Source organism: Scyliorhinus torazame, chromosome 7, assembly GCF_047496885.1.
Source record: "Scyliorhinus torazame isolate Kashiwa2021f chromosome 7, sScyTor2.1, whole genome shotgun sequence".
NCBI classification, from domain to species: Eukaryota; Metazoa; Chordata; class Chondrichthyes; order Carcharhiniformes; family Scyliorhinidae; genus Scyliorhinus; species Scyliorhinus torazame.
In genome coordinates, this window is record NC_092713.1 from 72041530 (window position 1) to 72059639 (window position 18110).

At 42.5% G+C, this 18110-nt stretch overlaps 1 protein-coding gene across 2 annotated transcripts in view; it reads left to right on the top strand.

Annotated features, from left to right (window-relative positions):
- Positions 1 to 18110, top strand: part of eps15 (epidermal growth factor receptor pathway substrate 15) — a 341920-nt gene that overhangs the window by 245527 nt on the left and 78283 nt on the right. For both annotated transcript variants that reach the window (XM_072510904.1, XM_072510905.1), the window contains exons 17-21: positions 542 to 631; positions 8362 to 8455; positions 10740 to 10784; positions 12207 to 12352; positions 14325 to 14394. In XM_072510904.1, coding sequence (XP_072367005.1) covers positions 542 to 631; positions 8362 to 8455; positions 10740 to 10784; positions 12207 to 12352; positions 14325 to 14394 — 445 coding nt within the window. The remainder of the gene's footprint in view (positions 1 to 541; positions 632 to 8361; positions 8456 to 10739; positions 10785 to 12206; positions 12353 to 14324; positions 14395 to 18110) is intronic.

Genomic DNA, 18110 nt, shown 5'->3' on the forward strand with positions numbered 1-18110 from the left:
TTCCAGTGTATTTATTTAGAAATTAACCCCAGTTTGCATTTTCCACAATCTTATTAATCCGCAATTAGTTTTAAATGTGAAAGCTAATTTAGAGTATGCATTTTCTTACTGCCAGAAAGTATTGAAGATAGTGTTATTAAATGTTGGCATGATCTACAGTGCACAACCTTATTACACTTCAATGCAGTTGATTATATGAAGCACATTTAGGGAGTTTCTGCCTGACTTGATGGGGCTCTATATAAATGAACATGATTTTTTTCCATTTAAATGTATGATTCAGGAAATCAGGGTAGTGACACAGTTACATTTTGATTTTTGAAATGAGCTCTTTGTACTTTGTCTATTTTTATCTGTTTTTTATCTTGTTTTTGTTCCCATTCTTTCTCTTTCACCTTCTGGGTAATAGGAAGACTTTTGGTGATGAGCTCTTAACACGTTTGTATAATTGTTTGTATTTTAATAGGAAATTAACTCATTTATTTTTCTTGATGACTACTTCAGTTTTCAACAATATATTTCTCAAAAAATGTTCTTCTAGGTCAACAAAAGCATTGATGAATCCATCCCAAACGTTGTAGAGGTGGAGACAGAGCAGGTTGAAATTCAACAGCCGAATCTCGCAGAAAAGGTAGGTTTGGCAATTTGCATTGTTCTTGCACGGAGCTGTACTGTTTAAATTAAATAAAATGGAAAGGTCTAGCTGCTAGGGTGGGGGTTGCGGAAGTGGACATCTCCAGGCCGGACTTGATGCAGTTTTGAACAGCAGTATTGATTCAGTCTGCTTTTTCCTTTCTCCCCCTTCAGGCCCTCACATTCATTTGAAATATTCTGTTGCTGTAAAGTCCTCCACCTTGTGATTGTGCTAATAATAACACAGCATGTTGAATGAGATTGATTCAATTTGAAATGTTCTGTAGTTGAGATTCACAGACACCACCATCACCAACCCGAGGTATGTCTTTTCCAACGCAGGACGGAACCAGAAGGGGTGGTGGGCGGCACAATGGAATACAGTTGGGAGGGAGTTGCCCTGGGAGTCCTCCGCTTCAACTCCGGGCCCCCTGAGGTTTTGTGGCATCAGGACGAACAGGGGCAAGGAAACCTCATGCTGATGACCACATACTTCACTTCTCTCCGCCACACTCTCGCTCCCAGCTGATGAATCAATACTTCTCCATGTTGAACACCGTAAGAGCACAGAACGTACTCTGGGTGGGGAACTTCAGTGTCCGCCACCACGGGTAGTTCAGTAGCACCACTACTAACCAAGCTGGCTAAGTCCTAAAGGACAAAACTGCTAGGTGTTGCTACCACAGTGTGTCTTTAACCTGTATGCTGTGGACAAATTACTGCAAGTCGACTTTGTTTCAATCAAATAGTATTTATTCGCACTCACACAATGTTATAGTTAAACAATCATCCATCAACAGAAATTATTCTACAGAGTACTACAAGTTCATACTAGACTTTAACTTAACTTTAGAGTGACTAGCAAGTACCAGACAGATATTGGCCTTTATCTGTGTGCTGAATCCTGTAGTCCTCAATGTCCGGTTCTTAGTCTAGTCTGCCTCTGGCTCTGCTCTTCCTTCTGTTGGTAGCGTGATGGCCCTCCTCATGGTGGCCGGTGAAGATCACCGTTGTTTCGTTGCTGCTGCATGATTATAAGGTGGTGCAGCAACTTTTAACCTGCTTGGATAGCGTGCCCTTTAGGTCGGTCTCTGGGTCATTGCCAATCAATTTTTCAGGGTGGGCACTCAGTGGCCATGCCTGCAAGTGAAGTGTTGGGAGCAGGTAGGCCCTTCCAAATAAGGTGATTAGGTGCCACTATGGTAAACAAGTGTGATTGACAGGATAGTTCTCTTGTTCCTGTGTATTGTAAAGTCTAGGCTGCAGCGTGCTTGTCCTTAAACTTTGCCAATTCTTCCAGCGTCCTATGCAGGATGTCATCATAGGTGGCCAATATTTATTTAAGCTGCAGCCTGCTTGTCCTTAAACTTTGCCAATTCTCCCAGCGTCCTATGCAGGTGGCCATTCAGCCACACTGGGTCTGCAGCAGGTGGTGAGAGAACCAACAAGAGGGAAAAACATACTTGACCCCCATCTTCACCAATTTGCCAGCCGCAGGTGCATCTGTCCATGACAGTATCGGTATGAGTATCTACCACACAGTCCTTGTGGAGTCAAAGTCCGGTCCTCACATTGGGGATTCTCTCCATCATGTTGTGTGGCTCTACCATCATGCTAAATGGAGTAGATTTTGAACAGATCTAGCAACTCAAGACTGGCAGCCATGAGATGTTGTGGGTGAACAGCAGCAGCAGATTGCATTCCGGGAATTATTTGCTCTCTGATACCGTATGTCATATCAACTATTTCCAGTTCCCTGGTCCTAACCACCTCCTCTTCACTATGAATGTCAAATGCCTCTACACCTCCGTCCCCCACCAGGAGAGTATAAGAGCTCTCCATTTCAGCCTTGAGCAGAGGTCCAAACAATCCCTGTCCACCACCACTCTCCTCCGCCTGGATGAATTTATTCTTTCACTCAATAATTCCTCCTTTAACTTGTCTCACTTCCTGCAAATAAAAGGTGTGGCCATGTGTATCTTCATGGTTATGCCTGTCTTTTTGTGGATTATGTGGAACATCCCTTGTTCCAGCCTTACTTAGGCCCACTTCCACAACTCTTTTTCTGTTACATCGATGACTGTTTTGGTGCCACTTCATGCAGTAACAGAAGGGGCAACGTCCATGCCTTTACCTCTTCCCTCTTCACCACTCAAGTCCCCAAACACTCCTTTCACTTGCAACTCCTTCAGTTTGTTTTGTTGTATTCGCTGCTCTCAAAGGGGTCTCCTCTATTTTGGGGAGACTAAACATGGACGTATTGACCATTTTGCAAAACGCCTTTCGCTCAGCCCACAAACGACCCCAACCTTCCTGCCGCTTGCCATTTCAACCCTCATGCCCACATGTCCATCTGTGGCCTGCTGCAGTGAAACCCAACACAAACTGAAGGAGCAGCACCTCATCTTCCAATTAGGCACGTTATAGTCCTCAGGACTCAACACTCAGGTCAACAACTTTAGACTGTGGCCTTTTGCCTCCAATTTGATCCCTTTATAAATATCCCAATGCAACCACCCCTCCCCCACCGGGCTATCTGTCACTTGTTCTTAGGTTTTGCTGTCACTGAGCTCTGACCTTTATTCTCCCGTTAACACATTCTGTTATCTTACCGTTATGCAACTACTGGCACCTTCTCCTGCCATTAGCGCTTCCTCTGTCTTGTGACCTGCTCACCTTTCTTGCAAATTCTCCTAGCTCCCACCACTCATTGACCTTCTACTTGGCTCCACCCCCTCTCATACCATATATAATCCATCACATTTCTCCCTCTCTTGAACTCTGAAGATGAGTCACACAAACTCTATTTTCTCTCTTCACAGATGCTGCCAGACATGCTGAATTTTTCTAGAATTTTCTGTTTTTTTCAGATTTAAGCTCTGCATTCCGGCCACATCGAATCCTGAATGGTGGTGGACTCAAATATCCCCATCCTCAATGATGGGGGAGCCCAGCATCTCAGTCCATGACAGTATCGGTATGAGTATCTACCACACAGTCCTTGTGGAGTCAAAGTCCGGTCCTCACATTGGGGATTCTCTCCATCATGTTGTGTTTTCAACAATCTTCAGCCAGAAGTGCCAAGTGGATAATCCATCTTAGCCTCCTCTGGAGATTCCCAGCATCACAAATGCCAGTCTTCAGCCAAATTGATTCACTCCATGTGATGTCAAGAAACAGCTGAAGGCACTGGGTACAACAAAGACGATGGGCCCTGACAATATTTCGACAACAGTCCTGAAGACTTGTGCTCCAGAACTTGCCGTGCGCCCCTGGCCAAGCTGTTCCAGTATAGCTGCAACACTGGCATCTACCTAGCAATATGGCAAATTGCCTAGCTATATCCTGTACACAATCAGCAGAACAAATCCAACCTGGCCAATTCCCGCCCCATCAGTCTATTCTCAATCATCAGCAAAGTGATGGAAGGGGTCATCAACAGCACTGTCAAGTGGCACTTGCTTTACAATAACCTGTTCACTGACACTACCTTTGGGTTCCACCAGGGTCACTCAGCTCCTGACCTCATTACAACCTTGGTTCAAACATGGACAAAAGAGCTGAATGCCAGAGGTGAGGTGAGAGTGACTGCCCTTGACATCAAGGCAGCAGTAGACCGTGTGTGGCATCAGGGAGCCTAGGGTGAGGAGAGGAAAACTCTCTGCTGTTGGAGTCATATCCGGCACAAAGGAGGTTGGTGTTGGAGGTCAAACATCTCAGCTCCAGGATATCACCACTGCAGGAGTTCCTCTGGTAGTGTCCTACGCCCAACCATCTTCAGCTGCTTCATCAATGACCGTTCTTCCATCACAAGGGCAGGAGTGGGGATGTTCGCGGATGATTGCACAATGTTCAGCGACTCCTCAGATACTGAAGTGGTCCATGCCTGTATGCAGTAAGGCCTGGACAATACCCAGGTTTGAGCTGCCAAGTGGCAAGTATCATTGCCAGCACACAAGTATCAGGCAATCCCTACCTCCAACAAGACAAAATCTAATCATGGCCCCTTGACATTGAATGGCATTACCATCATTGACTCCCCCCCTATTAACTTCCCGAGGGTTATCAATGACCAGAAACTGAACTGGACTAACCATACAAATATTGTGGCTACAAGAACAGGCAGAGACTAGAAACCCTTTGGCACATGTGCCCCAGACTACAGTCTAGCAGAAATCACTGAACTGACAAAAACCTGTCCTTCTTTTACACACTAAGTCTTGCTGTAAAAACTCTTGAAACATTATACCTAGTTAACTGAATTTTTTTTAAAAATTCCATTTAAGGGGCAATTTAGCGCGGCCAGTCCACCTATCCTGCATATATTTGGGTTGTGGGGGTGAGACCCATGCAGACACAGGGATAATGTGCAAACTCCCACAGACAGTGACCCGGGGCCGAGATCGAACCTGAGTTCTTTGGCGCCATGAGGCATCAGTGCTCACCACTGTGCCGCCCACGTATAACTGAATTTTTAATGATGTTGTAGATATGCTGAGCACTGTCCCTGAAAAAACATTTTTATATTGGTGCAATGTTAAATTTCTCCTTTATGATATAAAGAAATTCACATTTAAATTTTTTAAACGTTTGATATTTTAGCTTCCACCATAATCCCATGTATATATCCCAATCATTTATTTAACTCTCTGTAAAATTTTAATTTATAGTGAAAGTTCAATGCATTTTACTTGCTGATTTGCTGTCCATAAGAATATTTCATTGTGATTGGCTGCTTACTCTGTTTGATGACATCACTTTTGCTGGACACCTGGCGATCCCCTTGACTTTAATTTTCCCAACATTGACTGGGATACACTTAGTGTTAGAGGTCTAGATGGAGCAGAATTTGTAAGGAGCATCCAGGAGGGTTTTCTAGAGCAGTATGTAAATAGTCCAACTCGGGAAGGGGCCATACTGGACCTGGTGTTGGGGAATCAGCCCGGCCAGGTGGTTGAAATTTCAATAGGAGATTACTTTGGGAATAGTGATCACAATTCCGTAAGTTTTAGAATACTCATGGACAAAGACGAGAGTGGTCCTAAAGGAAGAGTGCTAAATTGGGGGAAGGCCAACTATACCAGAATTCGGCAGGAGCTGGGGAATGTGGATTGGGAGCAGCAGTTTGAAGGTAAATCCACATTTGACATGTGGGAGGCTTTTAAAGAGAGGTTGATTAGAGTGCAGGACAGACATGTCCCTGTGAAAATGAGGGATATAAATGGCAAGATTAGGGAACCTGGATGACAGGTGAAATTGTGAGACTAGCTAAGAGGAAAAAGGAAGCATACATAAGGTCTAGGCGACTGAAGACAGACGAAGCTTTGGAAGAATATCGGGAATGTAGGACCAATCTGAAACGAATCAAGAGGGCTAAAGGGGGTCATGAAATATCTTTAGCAAACAGGGTTGAGGAAAATCCCAAAGCCTTTTATTCATATATAAGGAGCAAGAGGGTAACTAGAGAAAGGGTTGACCCACTCAAAGACAAAGGAGGAAGGTTATGCGTGGAGTCAGAGAAAATGGGTGAGATTCTTAACGAGTACTTTGCATCGGTATTCACCGAGGAGAGGTACATGACTGATGTTGAGGTTAGGGATAGATGTTTGATTACTCTAGGACAAGTCGGCATAAGGAGGGAGGATGTGTTGGGTATTCTAAAAAGCATTAAGGTGGACAAGTCCCCAGGTCCGGATGGGATCTATCCCAGGTTACTGAGGGAAGTGAGAGAGGAAATAGCTGGGGCCTTAACAGATATCTTTGCAGCATCATTGAACACGGTACCGGAGGACTGGAGAATTGCTAATGTTGTCCCCTTGTTTAAGAAGGGTAGTACGGATAATCCAGGTAATTATAGACTGGTGAGCCTGAAGTCAGTGGTAGGGAAGCTGCTGGAGAAGATACTGAGGGATAGGATCTATTCCCATTTGGAAGAAAATGGGCTTATCAGTGATAGGCAACATGGTTTTGTGCAGGGAAGGTCATGTCTTACCAACTTAATAGAATTCTTTGAGGAAGTGACAATGTTGATTGATGAGGGAAGGGCTGTAGATGTCATATACATGGACTTCAGTAAGGCGTTTGATAAGGTTCCCCATGGTCGGCTGATGGAGAAAGTGAAGTCTCATGGGGTCCAGGGTGTACTAGCTAGATGGATAAAGAATTGGCTGGGCAACAGGAGACAGAGAGTAGTGGTGGAAGGGAGTCTCTCAAAATGGAGAACTGTGACCAGTGGTGTTCCACAGGGATCCGTGCTGGGAGCACTGTTGTTTGTGATATACATAAATGATCTGGAGGAAGGTATAGGTGGTCTGATTAGCAAGTTTGCAGATGATACTAAGATTGGTATAGTAGCAGATAGTGAAGGGGACTGTTGGAGAATGCAGCAGAATATAGATAGATTGGAGAGTTGGGCGGAGAAATGGCAGATGGAGTTCAATCCGGGCAAATGTGAGGTGATGCATTTTGGAAGATCCAATTCAAGAGTGAACTATACGGTAAATGAAAAAGCCCTAGGGAAAATTGATGTACAGAGAGATCTGGGTATTCAGGTCCATTGTACCCTGAAGGTGGTTGTGCAGGTCGATAGAGTGGTCAAGAAGGCATACGGCATGCTTTCTTTCATCGGAAGAGGTATTGAGTACAAGAGTTGGCAGGTCATGTTACAGTTGTATAAGACTTTGGTTCGGCCACATTTGGAATACTGCGTACAGTTCTTGTCGCCACATTAACAAAAGGATGTGGATGCTTTGGAGAGGGTGCAGAGGAGGTTCACCAGGATGTTGCCTGGTATGGAGGGTGCTAGCTATGAAGAGAGGTTGAGTAGATTAGGATTATTTTCATTAGAAAGATGGTGGTTGAGGGGGGACCACATTGAGGTCTACAAAATCATGAGAAGTATAGACAGGCTGGATAGCAAGAAGCTTTTTCCCAGAGTGGGGGACTCAATTACTAGGGGTCACGAGTTCAAGGTGAGAGGGGGAAAGTTTAAGGGAGATATACGTGGAAAGTTCTTTACGCAGAGGGTGGTGGGTGGCTGGAACGCATTGCCGGCGAAGGTGGTAGAGGCGGGCACGATAGCGTCATTTAAGATGTATCTAGACAGATACATGAATGGACAGGGAGCAGAGGGATACAGATCCTGAGAAAATAGGCGACAGTTTTAGATAGAGGATCGGAGCAGGCTTGGAGGGCTGAAGGGCCTGTTCCTGTGCTGTAATTTTACTTTGTTCTTTTAATGACAGATTCAAAAAATGTTGGGAAAGTGGAAATCCACACAACAAAGATTACTTGATCAATGTGGACAGCTTCCTTCGAGGTCAGCAATGAGCGTTATTGCTGTGTTGTTGACTACTCACGGACTACAAAACCTAGGCCAAAATTAATTAGTATGTATATTTATGCAGTGGCGCAATGGGTTAGCATTTCTGCATCACAGCGCCAGGGACCCGGGTTCAATTCAGACCTCAGGTGACTGTGAAGTTTGCACATTCTCCCCGTGTCTACATGGGTTTCCTCTAGGTGCTCCAGTTTCCTCCCACAGTCCAAAGATGTGCAGGTTAGGTGGATTGGCCATGCTAAATTGCCCAAGGTGGGGTTACAGGAATAGGGTGGGGGATTGGGCCTAGGTATGGTGCTCTTTCAGCGGCTCAGTGCAGGCTTGATGGGCCGAATGGCCTCCTTCTGCACAGTAGGGGTTCTCTGATTCTGTGATTTTAATTCTTGCAGGAGGAGGACCCTTTTGATATGAAAGCCACTGAATATTCTAACACTGTTCCAGACCCAAATCTGGATTTCTTTCAGACAGATCCTTTCACTGGAAGTAAGTTCAAGTTTCTATTTTATTTTTATTTTGAGTTTTGAAACTTGTAGTCCTCTTCAAAAACAAAAGTTTCACATGAATAGAGAATTACTAATTTTAGAATAGATTTACCGAAGTAACTTTTCCGCTTTCGTAAGTGAAGGCCAAATTAGATTTAAAGGAAAAATATGGGAAATAATATTTCTCAGACTGATTTTAAAATGCATATATTACACAAAATGAATTGAGGTTTAAGATGAATAATAGCCCTGTTTTTTAAAAATTGATTTGGGTTACAGTTGTACTACAATAGCTCGTTGGCTGTAAAGTGCTTTGGAACATCCCAAGTCATGTAAGGCACTATATAACTCCAAGTTTGTACTTTCTATTGTTAGTCTGAGACAAGTAGCTCTAGAGTCTGAAGTGCATGATACAATATATACTCTCTTGCACCCTGCCAGGAGAGAGGTTACTGGTTCTCCAGTTGTTATTTTTATAATGATATAGGCTATTCACTTTATTTTAACTTGAGAAGACTCAATACTATGGTAAATTATTTTGTTACACTTAGTTCATTGGGATGCTTAAACAATGAATGCATCTTGCACTTCTTGGCTTCAATACATTCAGGAGATTGGGTCTCGACATATGTTGCTGTTGTTATGTTGACAACTGCCCTGTAAGTATAACTGTAGCCTTCATATTGCCACGCACAGATTATTTTGCATTCATTATAAAACGTTTGTGCTAAAATCCAAAGAAAATTTCCATATAATTTAAAGTCTCGTCTATAGCACAGTCATTACATTTTAAATGATTATCATATCTTTTTGATCCTATGATAAAATCTTCTGTGTAATCAATCATGACTATTTGTTCAATTTTACGATGGAAAAAGCTACCACCATCTAATTAAACAAATATCAGAAAAAAATGTATCTGTGTGCTTCAAGCATTATTTTCATCCTTATAAAATTGACTTGTAAAATTTATAGCATAAATAAGTTGGAAAAAAAAACTTACATCTTACACAGAACATTGCCTGTTGTGTGCTGGAAATTTTCAAGACGTTTCCCATTTTCTCTTTAGATATTCTGAAATATAACATCAAAATCAGCTTAAGTTATATTTTAAACTATAGTTGGTTGTTTCTTAAATGAAGAGGGTCAGCCATCAATCATTCAAGCCAATTGACTCCTTGAATCCATCAGTCTCAATGTGTAGCAGTGAAGTGCAACATTTTGGTCTTTCTCCTGTGATCTAAAACCTGTCTGATGAGCACTATTTCTGTGACACAGCATAGTATTGAGAACTTGGAAATTAAAAACAATAAAGAATGAATAGCTTAACAAAGGGTTTAAAATACTCTTTATGAAATATATTTCTTACATATTTCGATAAGTAGAATACTTTTTGGATGAAGCACCCCTTTCAACGATGTTCATGGTGCACGTTTTTATGTGGATGACATAATTTCACAATTTATCCACAGTTTAGATCGCCAACCAGAAGTAAAGCCTGAGGGTATGTTCTCAAGATGCAAAGTGTGATACTTGTCAATCATCCAATTAATGACATGTGATCAGAGAACATTGTATACTATACTGATTAACTCTGCTTCTGCACTGTAAATTCTATGACCGTCAGTACTTTCAATACTGCTAACACTTGCATCTCGGTACTTGAGTGCGCTGTCCTCGGAAAGCTCCCATGACCCTAGCATTTTCCAGACCAATCATCTTGGTTCCATTTGCCACGGGTAGATATGCCAATATCAGTGATAAACCCAAGAAAAGTACACAACGTTGGATGTATGATAAATCTGTCTCCCCTGGACAAAACTCATGACCTCCTTTCCTATCTCCATCCTTCCACTCCCACTTTTTCGATGCCTCTCCATTCTCCCAGTAATCTCCTTTCCCCAACTTTCTCACTTCCCTTCTTTTTCAAATCCTCCATCGTTTCCCCCTTCTCCCCAAGCATTCCCTCTTTCCACTGTACTTCTCATCTCCTTCCCCACCTATCCCTGCACTGGCATATTACACCTTTACATCAGCCAGCTATATGTCAGAGTCCGGTTCACTGAACTCCACCCAGCTAATTTTTCTTAAAGTGAATACAGCTGATACTCGAGATGAGATCATTGTACATAACTAGAGTATTATTTTAACAATAATTTTTGGCTGGGGAAATGTGTTGCATAACAAGACTGGCTTTAACTCAGCGTAATTTCTGTTAATCCCTTACTGATGTATGAGAATGTTAGTTTTTCTTTTAATATGCTTTTATTCAACTATTTTTGAAGGTGATCCCTTTAAAGATGATCCATTTGGAAAAGTTGATATTGCAGGTAAGAAAAGCACTGATGGTACACTTCAATCAGAAGCAGTTTCAGCCAGCTCTGTCTGCATTTGTACAAAGCTGATTTTACCCCTCAATCCTTTAGCGATGGTTGGAAGCAGACATATGGGAATGGCAGCACTTGAAAAAAATTACCATCAAGCACAGCGTTCACCTTTGGAGGCAGGCTTGGAGCATCATGTATATCGAGTGAGGAGTAATGTTACTACTTAATGACATTGGGTCTTTTGTCCAGCCTTCAGTTGGCAGAAATTCAGATATGTAAAGTAACATTTAAATTTTCTTAGCGTGAAACTGGATCATATGCCAACAATACAAATTCTAATTATAAGTTGCTCCTTTTCTTTCTGCTTCCCCTGTCACAATAGACATCAACAATTTTAATTTATATAGCACCTTTAGCATAGCTAGGCTTCCCAAGGCACTTAATAAGAGTATTAGATTTTTAAAAATTGACATCTAGCCACAGAAGAAGATATTAGGATAGAGGGCCCAAAATTTTAGTCAAAGAGAATGAGCATCTTAAAGGAGCAGAGAAAGTTCAAACATCTGAAAGAGTTGGAGAGGAATATCAGAGCCCACCATTAAGACATTGTCGTTATTAGTGGATTAAATGGACTGCTCAATTAATATGGAATGCTCGAGATGCCAGAATTGGAGGAATACAGAGATCTCAAACTCTTGTTGTGCTGGAGGAGGTACAGAGATGAAGAGGGGTGAGGCCATTTGAAAAAGAGATGCCGGCCCCTGTAGGGCTCCGCCATGGCTGGCGCGGAGAAGAGAACCCGCCACGCATGTGCCAAAACACGCCGGTGGTTCCACGCATGCGTGAGATCACGGCGGCCCTTTGGCGCATGGGCGAACCCGCGCAGTCCCTTCGCCGTCGGCTGGTGCGGCGCCAACCCTTACGGCGTCCACCTAGCCCCCAGAAGTGCGGAGAATTCCACACTTTTGGGGGCTGTTGACGCCAGTTTTCCCGCCGGCGTGGGGACTTAGTCCCCGGAAAGGAGAATCCCGCTCCACATGTTTCCTGTCACTTGACTATAGCAAGCCACAGTACACTATAGGCAACCGTGCACAAAGACATTTCTCCAAGCACTCAATGTACATCACATTTATACCCAAGATGTAAACTTGTTTTGAAGTGTATAAAGTTAACGTTTTAAAATCTGCTTTTATTCTTTTGGAAATAATCTATCAGGCACTAATGCCTCCTGTTTTTGATAGGCTTTCTCAGTTATGCTATGAAGCAGACAGCAATTACTTGCCGCTTATATTCAAAGTCATTTTGTCCTTATTCCTATAAATATTGCTTGTCCGTGAAACAACTAAACTGAGGTTTATAAAGTGATCTTCAGCCTTGTGATTTTAAGATATTTTTCTGTCAATCATTTGTACAATATCATTACAGATCCATTTGGAGGAGATCCTTTTAAAGGCACAGATCCTTTTGCAGATGCTTCTGATAACTTCTTTCAACAATCTTCAAGTGACCCATTTGCACCCACCGAATCCGATCCTTTCAGTGCTACAATTTCCAACAATAATGTAGAATCAGTAAGTATGGAACAAAGTTATATACATAATAGAGGTATATGTTTATCAAGTATCCAATGATTCTGTAGACAGCTAGTGATGTATTGGAGAACTAAGAAAGGTCAAAGATTTAACTCTGCAGCCTTTGTACACAAGTTCCTAACTAATAGTTCCTAACTAATAGAATATCTTCACACTTTTTAGGAAATATATGAAAGGCTGAATTCTCCGCTTTGCGACTCTGGCAGCGGGAATCACGACTGGGCGAAGAATCCCGTGAAATGGCACCATGCTCCGGTCCCTCTGCTGGCATTATCGACGTTTGCACCCCAGCGGGTCCATGCGAAACCGTCATTTGTACGGATTTAAATGTCATTTGTGGTTTGGCCACTTCTTGCTCCAAACCCCTCCCCAATGCTCCACCCTTCTTAGGCAGAAGTCTCACGGGTGCGAATTGTTGCAAGTATTTATCTGAGATGAGGCAGGAGGCTAAAAAACCTTGTGGAAAGCCCTAAACGTTGTCGGGCGTAGGGGTGGCGGTCCGGGCTGGGGGCAGTATCAGGAGCACCTTGGTGCCAGGTCCATGGACTCGGGGTGTCCCCCTCTGGGTTGGGATGGCCTGGCTCAAACTGCCATTGCTGCAGTTTGTGATATAAACCGACCTCTTTGGTGCTATTTACAGGCTCCCAGCTGCTCACACTGCTGACTGCTCACCGTGTCCTCTGAATGCTCAAAGAGCCTCTGGTCATCTGAGATCCCACCCAGGCCGCCCCTCCATACACCGTGATGGTGTGAAACCTCAGCTGCATCATCAAGGCGATGGGCATGGCCAGGCTCAATGTTACCCACCAGGTATTGACACTCCTCAGAAGCACTGCCCCACTGCAGAGGAAGCAGGGGATTGGCAGAGCTCACCCCAACCAAAAGACACGCACTGTGGCCTTTGGAACCATCCCTAGTGCTCTGCCTCTCTCAGGGCAGAGGCCTCACCAGTGACTCCCACCCTCCGGATCACCAGTTGTTTCCTCCTGGTGAGTCTGCCACCACCTCCCAAGTGCTGTTCAGGAGGGTGGGCTTGAGTCTGAAGCCCACTCTGGGGAAGAGGGTGTCCCTCCTCTTCTCATTGGCATCAAACATTGGCTCCCCTTGGACTCCCAAACTCAGGGGGCAGGTCTTCTCTGAGCAATCTTTGTGGTAAGTGGAGCACTTAAGAACGGCTCCAGCTGTCAGGCTCTTTAGCGCTAACTCCTGCCCCAGTGCTTAAAACGCCTGCTGGGCCGTGAATTGCTTTCAATTCGCGCCAGCAGAGTGCTGGCCTATTTCCATGTCCTGACTCGCTCACTGAATAACCGCTCCAACAGAATTCTGAAATGCACCCAATTCAGTCCCGCCGGGAACACTTAGTCTCCCAAAAGGAGAATTCTGACTGAAGGCTTAAAGAGTGCGTAGAAACGATTTACAAGAATGGTTCCGAGGATGAGGAATTTTTGTTACGTATATAGATTGGAGAAGTTGGTACTGTTTCCCTTGGAGAAAAGAAGGCTGAGAGGAGATTTGATGGGGATATTCAAAATCATTAGGGAACTGGACAGAGTAAATAAGGAGAAACTGGTCCCGTTGGTGGAATGATCGAGAACAAGAAGGCTCAGATTTAAAATAATTTGCAAAAAAAGCAATGGCAGCGTGAATAGAAATGTTTCCACTCATTGAGTGCTTTAGACCTGGATTTAATAGGAGCAGGTTCAACCAAGACATTCAAGAGGGAATTGGATTCTTTTTTTAAAGGAAGAATATGCAGGCTTATGGAGTGAAAGTGGGAGAATGGCACCAGGTGAATTGCTCACTTTGAGAACCAACATAGACGCAAGTGTCTAAAAGGCCTTCTACTGCGCTGCAACAATTCTGTGATTCTCCATGAGGTGGCTGAATTCAATTATGTATGATGAAAACAAAATCATTCAGAATGATCGTACTTGTATATGTTTGATTTTAGACAGAAGCATTGAAAGCCAATGATCCATTTGCACCTGGTGGTGGTACAGTCTCATCCACTGTTGAAACAGGTGAGGACTTTAATTCAATAGCAAACATGCAAATCTTGCTATTTGCATGGTTATAAATACACTCATGCACATATAAAAACTAATAGATCACCAGACTGTTGTTTACAGGGAGCCTATGCTGCTCTGATATTAGCATCATCTTCATGGCGTCACCATGAGGATGCTGTTGCTCTTACACTCACTCTCCCTGTCCCTTCAATATCTCTCAATATCTCTCCAATTCTATACTCCCATTTTGAGTCTTTTCCATTCTGATCTCTTTCTGTAATTCCCCAAAACACACACTGTCCTGACAATCTCTCTCATTCTCTGATTTCCTAAGGAGATGTTGTCCAATATGCTGAGCACTTAACTGCATGTGGCAATTGGCAAGCCAGATGTGGAAAGTTGCATTTTTTGACAAGTAAACTAAAAGAAAACTAATATTAGACTGATTGGGCAGCTAATTTCAGTACTTGTATTCATAAAGGACTTTAACTCTTATACACATTCATTGGCAAAATTGCCAAAAAGAAAGATATGCAAGTATTCTTTTGCAAAAATGTTTTATCGGGTTTTGTTATACTGTCATGAGAATGTCGCTTTAAGAAATGGTTAGCTGCTCATGTTACTGCCGTGGTGTCAGAGTGTGGGTGGAGCTGAGCTCTGGTTCTGCTTTTTAGTTTCACTTTGAGAAAAGCTTGGGTATGTCTGTTTTTTTTTGGTTTCGTTTTTTAGTGTGTTGCAGCTGAAGTCAGCCAAAAGCAGCTGTACTGTTGATCTCTCTGTCATGAAGGACTATCTCTTGATTATTTGGTGAATTCAGAAATTTAAATGTTTTCAGTATTGAATGTAAACCCTGATGTGCTTCTGTTTAAAGGTTATTAAGTCTTTTGGATGTTAAAAGTGTTGTATTCTTTGGGGGTGTATTTGAATTAATGGTTGCTAAGATATTCACTGTTGGTTTTAAAAAGGTTAACTTGAGTTCATAGAATAAACATTGTTTTGCTTTAAAAATACTTTTCCATTTCTGCTGTACCACATCTCTAGAGTGGGCCGTGTGCTCCCCATACCACAATCTATTAAAAGTTGTGGGTCAGGTGAACTCCATGATACACTTTGGCGGTTCTCTAAACCCTGACCCATAACAATTGGGGGCTCGAGGGGGATAAAAGTCTATCTATTGGATTGGCTTAGTGAACTTACAGACAATGAGGGGTGAGCATATTGTGGTTGCTTTTCAGGTGTGGTATTTTAGTTTAAGTAGGGAGTGTGTTGTGGACAATGGCTCTTTTAGAGGCTCAGAAGGTTTGGGAGTGGAGACGGTCACACGCAGTACCTTACGGACAGAGACTAAAGCAGACTGTTAGATTTGGCAAAAAACATTGCAGTTAACATTATCTGACAAAATGCGGAAAGATGAGGTAATTATGGCGGTGGCTAAGCATTTAAAGTTGCCTGAGATACAGTCTGACTCATTAGAAATGGCAAAGATCCAGTTGCAGATTAAGCAACTTGAACATGAAAAAGAATTAAGGCAGCTTGAATATGCAATGAGAGAAAAAGAAAAGGAGCGAGAAGAAAGAAACAAAGAAAGAATAGCCTTAGCAGAACAAACCAAAAAAGAAAGGGAGATACAGATCAGGGAAAAAGATAAAGAGAGAGAGTTTGAACTTCAGAAAATGGCCATGAAACATGACAGTCAGTTAAAATTGGCAGACTTAAAGGGTAACGTACAGTGGGATGATAGTGATGAGGATAGTGAGAAAGAGCGTCATAGTCGAAGGCGTGGTGGGGATCTATTTAAATATGTCCAAGCATTGCCACGGTTTGACGAGAAGGAGGTAGAAGCCTTTTTCATTTCATTTGAGAAAGTGCATATGAGCTACTGCCTGAAGCTTACAGACAAAGGTTTATAAATTTAAGGAAAGAATTTGGTCAAACATACATGGAGTTTGAAAGGCTCAAACAGAGTAATTTTGATAGGTGGGTAAGGGCTTTGAAAATAGACCAAGCTCTCAGAGAATTTATACTTTTGGAGGAGTTTAAAAATTCAATTCCTGATGTAGTGAGAACTCATGTGGGAGAACAGAGGGTTAAAACTGCGAGATTAGCAGCAGAAATGGCAGATGATTATGAATTAGTTCATAAATCAAAGATTGGTTTCCGACATCAGTTTCTGCCGGTGAGGGATATAAACTGAGGACATGAGAAATACTCAAGTGGTAAAGGTAAAGGTGATCTGATGGGAGACAATAAAGAGAGTGTACCTCAGATTAAAAAAGAAATCCAGGAGGGTGAAGTGGTAAAAGGAGTAATAGAGAAACTATCCTGTCCAGGAATACAGTTTATCTTGGGTAATGATATAGCTGGATCGCAAGTGGGAGTGATGCCTACTGTGGTTGATAAGCCAGTGGAAAATCAGACAACTGAAATGTTGAAGGACGAATATCCTGGGATTTTTCAGGATTGTGTAGTAACAAGGTCGCAAAGTTACAGGTTAAGACAAGAGGAGAAATCAAAAAGTGAAGATGAAGTTGAAGTGCAATTATCAAAAACAAATTTTGATCAGATGGGTGAAAAAGAACAAGAACAGGTGGAGGATGAGGCGGATATTTTTAGTTGAGGAAAATTGGCGGAGTTACAACAAAAAGATATGGAAATAAAACGGATGTATCAGAAAGCATACACGGAAGAGGAATCTGCGTGTATACCAGAGTGTTATTACCGTAAAAGTAATGTCTTGATGAGAAAATGGAGACCTTTACATATGCAAGCGGATGAAAAGTGGGCAGAAGTTCATCAATTAGTATTGCCGGTAGGGTATAGAAAGGAGGTATTGCGAGTTGCACATGAGGTACCAGTGGGAGGTCATTTGGGAATAAGGAAAACTCAAGCTAAAATTCAGAAACATTTTTATTGGCCTGGACTACATAAAGATGTAGTTAAATTTTGTCAATAATGTCACACATGTCAAGTGATAGGGAAACCTCAAGCAGTGATAAAACCAACGCCCTTAATACCCATTCCAGCATTTGAGGAACCTTTTACAAGGGTCCTAATTGATTGTGTAGGCCCGCTTCCGAAAACAAAAAGTGGGAATCAATATCTTTTGACGATAATGGACATGTCTACTTGGTTTCCAGAGGCCATTCCAGAACGTAATATTACAGCTAAAAAGATTGTGGAGGAGTTACTTAAATTCTTTACTAGATATGGACTACCCACAGAAATACAATCGGATCAAGGATCAAATTTTATCTCAAAGTTATTCAAAGAAGTTATGGATAGCTTAGGAATAAAACAATTTAAATCAACTGCGTACCATCCAGAATCGCAAGGAGCGTTAGAAAGGTGGCATCAGACATTAAAGACTGTTTTTTAAAAAAAAAATTCTCCTCCTTTTTCACATTTTCCGCCACATTTACACCCATCAACAATAAACAATAGTCAGCAAGATATGTCAATCCCCATAATAACAACGATCCCATCCGCCCACCAACCCCCAAACCTCAGCCCACATGTTTACATAAACAAATGACAAAAAGGAATCAGGGATTACCCATTGTCACCCTTAATCTACACAGCCCCCCCCCCCTCCCCCCACCCCCCCAAAACTAATGTTCGATGTTATCCAGTTCTTGAAAGTGCATAATAAATAGTGCCCATGACTTGTAGAACCCCTCCGAGCTTCCCCTCAGTTCGAACTTAACCTTCTCAAGGGTCAAGTATTCCAA